This window comes from Chionomys nivalis, chromosome 24 (assembly GCF_950005125.1).
Source record: "Chionomys nivalis chromosome 24, mChiNiv1.1, whole genome shotgun sequence".
Taxonomy (NCBI): Eukaryota; Metazoa; Chordata; class Mammalia; order Rodentia; family Cricetidae; genus Chionomys; species Chionomys nivalis.
The window spans coordinates 12,138,591-12,147,837 of NC_080109.1; the positions used below are offsets into that span (position 1 = coordinate 12,138,591).

General features: G+C 39.0%; 1 protein-coding gene across 1 annotated transcript in view; it reads left to right on the forward strand.

The window, feature by feature from the left end:
- The window catches only part of Kpna4 (karyopherin subunit alpha 4), a 66,982-nt gene extending 58,504 nt beyond the window's left edge, over positions 1 to 8,478 (forward strand). The window contains exon 17 of the mRNA XM_057756903.1: positions 1,932 to 8,478. Within this exon, the coding sequence (XP_057612886.1) occupies positions 1,932 to 2,030 (99 nt within the window). The 3' untranslated portion in view covers positions 2,031 to 8,478. The remainder of the gene's footprint in view (positions 1 to 1,931) is intronic.
- Positions 8,479 to 9,247: the final 769 nt, after the last annotated feature.

The window sequence follows — 9,247 nt, forward strand, 5'->3', positions numbered from 1 at the left end:
TTAGTCCCAGCACTCAAGAGGCAGATGGCAGGCGGATCTCTGAGTGTGAGGCCTGCCTGGTCTGCAAGAGCTAGTTCCAGGACAGACCCTAAAGCTATAGAGAAACCTTATTTTGGGGGAAAAGTAAGAAATTTAAAAAAAAAAAAAAAAACAAAACAAAAACAAGCAAGCAAAACTACTAATAGTAGTATAACCTGCAATAAACCCTTTGTGACTTAAATTAATTAGTCCGTATTTTCAAATGTCTTTTTTTTATTGCTGGTTAAAAACAAATCAGGTAGAGACAAGATGAGCATAATAAATCCTCAAAATATAAGGTATTATGCAATATATGGAGCAGTACACAAAAATATATTTAGAGTTCCACTAAATAGTAGTTAATATTAAAGAGTTTTTTATTTGTTTGGGTTTTGTTAGAAAATGTTTTGCTATATGTGCCTGGCTGTCCTTGAACTATATGCAGTCTCCCTACTTAGCCTTCCAAGTGCTCAGGCTGTAAGACATGTTACCACTACACTGTATGTGAATTTTTTTCCCAACTTTTCAAGAAATAGATTTTGGGGCTGGAGAGATGGCTCAGGGGATTAAGAGCAGCAGCTCCTCATGCAGAGGACCCAGGTTCAACTCCCAGCTCCCACTTAGTGACTCAACCGTCTGTAACTCCAGTTCCAGGGCACTGGCACCTGGTTCTGGACTTCATGCTAAGCACACATGTGGTTCACAAACATACATTCAGGCTAAATACCCATGCATATAACATAAGGTGGGGTGTTTTAGTTTAGTTTTGTTTTTTATTTTTAAACAAGAACTAAGTTTCATACCACATTTCACATTACCAAAAAGAGTAACGTATTAGAGAAAAAAAACCATAAGCCACTAGAAATGTCCTCACTAGGACGAGCAAGGTGGCTCATAGGAGAAAGACTGACAGTCTGAATTCAGTCCCTGAATCAGCCTACATGACAGAAGGAAAGCACTAACTCTCCCAGTTGTACTCTGACCTCCACGTGTGTACCATTTGGCAAATACCCCCCCACACACACATACACACAATGAACAAGTGAATAAATAAATACACAAGTATAGGAAGACAGGCTGGAGAGTTTACTCAGCAGTTAAGAGCACTTTCTCTGAGAGCGGACCCAGTACCCACATGATAATCTAAACAAATAGAGAAATAGAAAGAGAAATGCCCACACTAAATCCTATTTAAATATTAAGTTAAATACATCAGAAAAAAAAATCCAGACACAGCATATTCCTTAAGGATAAATAGCTGTAATCATGTTTTTGGATTTTTTTTTTTTTTTTTTTTTTTTGTACGCAGATTCTCTTTGTGTAGACCAGGCTGGCCTCAGACTCTCAGAGATCCACCTACCTCTGCCTTCCAAGTGCTGGGATTAAAGGCGTGCACTGCCACCCAGCTAATTGTGTCTTAAAATTGAAAGTTTGGAAGTCTCAATTTGTAATTAAGAATAACATAGCCATAGCTTGTACATTCCAAAACTATAATTAGAACATTTACTTTCTGCTAATGTAGGTTTGTTTGTTTGAGGTTTTTGGTTCTGGTTTTTGAGCCATGGGTCTTTCTTGCTGTGTGGCACAGGTTGTCCTAGAACTCACTGTGTGGATGAAGCAGAAAGTGTACAGTAATCCTTCTGCCTTCCTTTCCAAGTGCTAAGGTCACAGATTGTGCCACCATGCCTGAAACTTTTCATTTTTTAAATTTAATGCCAGTACCTTTGCTTTCCTTAGTATGAGAGAAATTACAGTAAGTACCACCATTTACCCTCTCAGTTTGGAATCTGAGGTCATTTCCAGTTTACTATTCTGTAAAGTTTCTATCATGTATATTCTAATTTCTTCAGTCAGTTTTTATATACCTTAAAGCTAATCATCACATTAATTTTTTTTTTTGTCTTTTCCTTCAGATTGATGAAGATCCTAGCCTTGTTCCAGAGGCAGTTCAAGGTGGAACATTTGGTTTCAATTCATCTGCCAATGTACCAACTGAGGGGTTCCAGTTTTAGAAAGATATTGTGGAAGCTAGGTACAATGCAGCACTGAGACATATATATATATATACACATATATATAAAAAGGTTTGATCCATCAAGCTTGGCTCATGGGATCTGCTGCTGCATTAAATCGGGAGAGAAAATGTGAAGATTTCATTTGGAATCGCAGAATATGCCCAGATGAGGTCAAGGTGGCGAGTGGGTGCGAGTGAGAATGAGTGGCAATGTAAGGAAAAGTTGACGTGAATGCTTATTTAGGTTGAAAGTAAAGGGGCTACAGGTCACAGGTATTGGTGCCTGAGAAGGAGCATTGACTCCCTCTGTCAATGGAGGGAGGTGAAGTGCTGTCGTCATCAAGCCTTGTAAGCATGAAAGCGATGTCCATGGAAGTCAAGGGAAATGAGCCCAGGCTTGCTGAGGAGCAGTGTGAGTGGACAGTGGTGAGTGAGTGTCTGGCTCCGTGGTAGAGAGCCAGGTTCATCTTTCCAATCTAGGGCTCTTCACGCATGCCGTGGACTCCTGGTCCTGGAGTGACTGTGTAGAGAGTGTGGTTGTGGTGCTGTATGTGGACGCATGCAAGCTTGATTTGCCTTCAGGGGGCTGATAACAAACCTAGTAGATCATCAAAGTGAGATCACAAGTGTTAATGTACACTGGACATGAAAACAAAAGACCGGTTTAGCAGCAGACATTGGTTTACTCTGCAGCCTGTGTTTTCTATTCTCCCTCTACCTTCTCCCTCTCCCCCCCTTTTTTTTTAAATTTAGTTTTTATTTACCTAGTATGGCTTTTTTAGTTGCTTCTCAAGTCAGAAAACTTCAGGAAGGTTTCCCTGTGCATTTGCACCAGATGAGTGTTTGATGCTATGAAAAGCTTTCCATATCATCAAAACTAAATTTGTGTAGATTTTTGCATGAAAAAAATCATAAATTTCCCTCACAGTAGACTGTGTTGCAGTACACAAGTTGCCATAATAGTATAAAATGTGCTTTAAAAGCCATTCTTTTCATTTTCAGAGATAACATAAAGATCTTTGCATGAGGTAAATCTACAGCATAGTTCATTTTTAGATTTTGTTGAGTCCTGTAAAGAAGAGAAGTTTCAGTTGTGATAGAATACCGTGCTGTGTTGAAATGTTAACTTGTTTTCAGACTTTGTTTTCTATGAAAATGATATGGAAGCTTCTGAAATGGAATTTGGTGCATATGTACTGCTGAATAAAGACCGATGAAGGGGTTTGAGTAGATGTACAAATCAAGTAATGGTTTGAACACCTTCAATAATATGCCTAATCTGTTGAATTGTTTTAGAATCTTTTTATCTTAGATGTAGGCAGCCATGAACAATCTATTTTGAGCCACTTTAGGGAGAAAACTTTGTATTTTTAAAACTTGCATAAAAGTTATGCAAGTGGTTTTTATAAATTGGAATAATACCTCAGTTGTGAGGTTACGCACACTAAATTAAATATGTCATAAATTAATTTGTACAAAAGGAACTCTTTATAAGGTGGCTCATTGTAGGAACTCCTGTGCCTTCCCCTTTGAGCACAAGTGTTGCATGAACAACAGTTTGCTATAAGAAACATACCAGGTTAGCCACCATTCGCATCTATATCTACTTTGTGTTTAAAAATTAACTGGTAATTCTGAAACACTGTAGAATGGATAAAAATTATTTTGTGATCATAACTCTTTGTTGAACTAGAGTATTTTTGCAGCATTCCTTGTCATCAAAAACATGGTTAAAGTTTAAAACTAGAAGCAGCAGAAAACTAGCTTGTAAAATTTATCCAAGTAGAATACAGGCTAGGCTGTCTTGGGGAAATAAACATTAAAACTTAAAGCAATGTTTTACATGGGGTGTGTGTGTGATGTGTGGATTTCTTTTTCTATCTAATATTAAGTTAGAGCATACCTCAGTGGCTTCTGTTAGCTTCTTGTCAGTCTTAAGCCTTTTTCTAGAACCAGCATAAGACGTCATAAAAGCTGCAACTTGGTTCTGGCATGTTGGTATTGCCGTGCACAGGGTTTGTGCAGTTGACCCCATCTACACTTGCACCTTCTCCCAGTTGACACCAAGGTTTTGACCTTCCTTCACTTTCCCAAGTCAATAGGATTAAGAAACAGCTTGAGCTATATTTTTAAATACTGTCGTAGCCAACATGTAGCTCCAAATGATAGATTGCATACAAGGCCTATTTTTTGCAGAAAGTGTGGATTCTGGGAAGGTGAGCATATACTCCATTATATGATTACTATTTTTTAATTAAACAGTAATCAGTGAGCTTGTAATAGGTACCTGTATATAAAGGAATTCTGGCAGGTAGCTTAGCATGGTGTCATATGCCTGTGATCCTAGCTCTCAGAAAGCTGAGGCAGGAGAGTCACCTCATTCAAATACGGCCTTGGTTATATTGTCATGAGACCCTCCTTCAGGAAGTAAACAAAGTGTGTGGGAACAATATTCACATCTCTAAGGGCTACCTGAATGTCTAAATACTTGTTTCTAACTGTGATCACTATGGGACATTGATTTTTTTTTTTCTATAATTCTAAGGTGTGTTTTTCTATTTCTAAAATGTGTCCCAAATAACACAACTTTTTTTAAATTCTTCAGTGACCTAGGAAACTGAATTTTAACAAAAACCATTATATCTGATAAGGGGGAAATAGGGTAATAAGTCTAATAAGCTAACTGTTATTATTTTTCATGTTCTTAAACTGCCATGTTTAACACCAAGCCCTTCTCAAGTGCTACAAAAATAAAAATACTGTGTTAAGATGTGTGAGTAGACCTTGTCTAAAATATACTGTTTATCATAGCAGACCATGGTGGTGCATGCCGCTAATCCCAGTAGAGGCAGGTGGAGGATCTCTAGAGGCCAGCCTGGTGTAAAGAATGAGTTCAAGATAGTCAGGACTACACAGAGAAACCCTGCCTCAATTTCATTTATGTTTCATTTTGTAATTTTGAAAGGCATCAGTAGCCATGTGGTATGGTGAAACTGGTATTTTCCACATTGTACTAGGCCAAACCTAAAGCATTTCTATATTTGGAACTGTCTACACATCATTAAAATGTACCTGGGAGGGTCTAGTTAGGTTTACCTTGACTATACTTCATAGGATGAAGATGCGTTTGTTGTAACATCAGTATAACTTACAGAACACTCTTTTCCAATTCTGTTGTTCAGCTTCAACAAAAAGTTAGAAATAAATGAAGTTTTGTCTTTTAAGACTAATAACTAATTACCTCACGTTCGTTGCCCTAGAACATGACATGTGTTTGTTGTTTCACAGTTTCTGTGAGTCGGGAATCTAGCTAAAGTTTGACTAGATCCTCTACTCAGGGCCTTACAAGACTACCGTTTTATCTGAAGTGGGGGCTCTTGCTCTCTGCACTTGTGCAACACAATCCTTTCCTGGCCACTTGCTTCTTCAAGACTACCAGGAAACTTTGGGATCTCAGGGGAGGCCGCTGCCCTCTTTTAAAGGGCTGGCTTGGTGAGGTTAGGTCCCTCATACCCCAGGGTAAGTTCCCTTTGATTAAACTTCAAGCTAAATAGGTACACTTACTACAGTTGCAAAATCCTTTCCCATTTGGTGCATTCTGGTCCATTCCAAAAGGAATCGTCTGTTAGATTGGCAGGTCCTGTCCTCTGTGTGTACGTATGCCAGATAGTGTTGGGGGCCATTGTACTTTTCTACACGTCACGAAACTACCAAATACCAGAATTGGGATAATTTAAAAATGATTACTCCCACACAGTATAAGCTAAGATTCTCATTAAGATTACCTGTAAGAACCCATCAAAACTTCTAGTTTAGGGGGCTGGAGAAATGGCTCAGTGGTTAAGAGCACTGCCTGCTCATCTAAAGGTTCTGAGTTCAATTCCCAGCAACCACATGATGGCTTACAACCATCTGTAATAAGATCTGGTGCCCTCTTCTGGCCTGCAGGCATGCATGTGGACAGAATACTGTAATACAATAAATAAATCTTTAAAAAAAAAAAAAACTTCTAGTTTAGTTTACCCTCAAAGTACATATACATGCAGTTTACATGTAGTGGTGTTGGAATTACCTAAATTACAGAATAAATTGATCTGTCCTAACCCTCTTAGAGTTATGAAAAGAGGATTAGTCCAAGGTTACATGTTAAGGACTGAGTTAAGGCCTAGACTTTTACTTCCACTGTCATGTAATGTTTTCAGTTATTAAGCACTCATCTTTAATCAAACCTTTTTAATGTGTAAAATTTATTTTTAAATTATTGCTATATTAGAATCCTAAATATCTGCGTGCTCTTACACCTTTTTTACTTGGTTTCTTATTGACAAGACTTATTAAATGTCACCCAATAATTTAATATTAGAAAATCCAGGTAGCTATTCAGTTTTATCCAAATACTAGCAAATCCATGCCTAAAAATTTGAACACTTTAATGTTAAGCTTCTTAAATAACCCATTACTAAAACATGTTCTTTTTAGGGCTGAGGATACAGTTCAGTTTTATGACACTTGCCTGGAATGTGAGGAGCCTTGGATATTATCCTAGCACTGCAAATATATGTACGAGAGAAAGACTGTGTGTGTGTGTTTACACGAGTAGTCATGTGTGCTTTATTTAAAATACATAGGTAAATGTTGCACAGGTGTCTAAATCACAGTGCACATTGGTGGCAATAATGCAACCCTTTTTAAAAACGAGTTCTTACTATGTTGCTGAGACAAGCTCTGTCTCCTTTCTGTGCTCAGCTTCCATAAAGGCTGAGGCATGAAGATGGTTATGAGCATGCCACTGTGTTTTCCTGTGTAGTGCACATTAACTCATTAGTAAAGAATGCTGTAGCTGTGCCGTGATGGCGCACCCCTTTAATCCCCACACACACTCAGCCTGTGTCTTTATTTTCCCTAACTGTCTTTGACTTCTGATCTGGATAGCTGTGTTAGTCTGGTTTTTATTTTCTCTTAATTGAATACGTCGGGCTGGGTAAGTTTTAAAGACATTCACCTTGGGTCCAAGGGGCTGCATCTAGTGTTTGCTGTCCTCTGGTAATCACATGACAAGAAGTAGGGTGCTTATATGAATGTGTCCTTTTGCTGGGTATCTTCTTGGCCCACAAACGTGTCATCTGGCAGGCTCTAATGACCTTGTCTAATCTTACCACATACCAAATGCCCCATAGATAAATACCACTGGATTAAGTTGTCACCTCTGACTGGGAAAAAGACTTAGGAGGACACAAACATTATCTGTAGCTAATGAACTCTTTGACTATAGTTGCTAATTTCACCCAAAGATTCCTCCAATCTGCTTTTACTCCTAATTTGAAAAAGCTGTCAAGAATATCTAATAATCTCCATGATTTTATCGTGGAATCAGCCTGTAGTGACTTGCCTTCCAGATAGTTTCCTCAGTGCCTCTCCATCCTGCTGAGCCCTTTCTCATTAGTATACAGCTGCCGTTTTATTGTGTGTTTGCTTGGGTGTATGTGTGTTGAGCATGCTGAGCTACATCCCAAGCCTGCCTTTTTACTGTTTGGGGATAGAGTAACACTATTTAACTCTCCAACTTGACTACAAAAAGTCTTTTTCCAAAGAATAATGGAAAGTTTCCATAATTTAACTCGCAGTCGGTGGGGATGTACTGGATAACATCTCTTACAGTGTTAAGGGTTTTGCCTCTGTTCATTTCTACATGAAACATAGCCATCAGGTTATTCTGAATAGCTTCTACCTCTAGCTGTTTCCCTTTTGATTTGCCAATGTACTTCCTTCATAAACAGATGAAGTCTTCAACAAATCAGTAACTTCCAGTATTGGAGCTACGCCACCTATGTACCTCTGCCACATCTGTATTTTCATAACTGGCCTACGGTCTTTGACATGGTGGCATCTCTAGCCATCTTAAACATTTAACCTGAAGCATTATATGTGTAATAGAACTGATGCAGAAAAGCTTTTGTATTCTCCTTTGAACCAGTTTAGGACTGTCATCTACATGGTAGCTTTGTTGTCATCCAGCTCCACTGTGGCTAGAGGTGCTAAGAGTCCTGCAAGCTCTCCCCATTACCACTACCCGTGTAGTCCTTGTGCTCCAGGTACAGGGAGGAAGGGAGAACTTACCTCATTTGTATCCTGAGTTTTTTAACTTCACTCTTGTCCCTTGCCTATTTTAAATCTGTGTCCTTCAGGAAGTCAGGAATATAGCCGAGGCTATCTACCATCCTTGCCATCCCGCATTAACTCATTTTGCAATATGTGTTTTGTGTTGATGGTGAATTTTCAGTCTGTAGTGTCTGTTCACTCATTGCTTTCACACCTGCGTTTCTCGTCTTTCTCCGCTAGATTGTAAGCTCCTTAAGGGCAAGGTCAGCATATCAGCAAAGCTATGTAAACACCATGAACGTGCCGTGCCGGGAATTCTATGGGCACTCAATAAAAGTGTGTGATAATGATGCAACTTCTCACATGACTACCTAAAAGTCTTTTCAACTTGGAATTTTTAAACTTTGCCTCACTACGTCTGCAGTCTAGGAAGGAAAAAGACATTATCCCTTAGTAGGTGACTGCTTGTTTACTTTTCTTCATGTCCAGACTGGATGTCTGGTGTTCACAGAATATGGAAATGGATCCTGTGTGTTTTACAAGTACCAGGTTCTGTGCTATGAAACAGGCAACCTCGTGTGTTCTAAAACTAATGGCACAGTTCAGTTTTTTAAAGTGTCCTTTTAATTTTCCGTTATAATACATTTGGCACAAAGAACCCAAATCATAAAGGAGGGTAGTTGGTATAGTATGAAACTGATTTTGATGGTGGAATGCAGATTGACCACATCACTACACAGTTACAGGTCTGCCTGGATGGCAGGGCACAGTAATCAAAAAGACTCTGACTCTGCCTCTAGCCACTTAAACACACTGCTCCTGCTTCAGGTCTGTGGCTTTCCACCCTTTTCTTAGATGAGGATTTGCTTTGTGACTAAGAATGATCCCAAATTGAGAACCTTCCTCCACCTCCCAAGTGCTAGGATTACAGGTGTGCTCTATCATAGCCAGCCTCTGCCCTCCGCTTTCTGTAAAACAAAAAGAAATACATGATATAGTTGTACTTCAATGATAGAGCACTGCTTAATATGCACAAGGCCCTGGATTCAGGACCCTCTACCAAAAATAGGAATTGAGTCATGCAGAATTTCTTCTATTTGAGTATTCGTGCCTTTA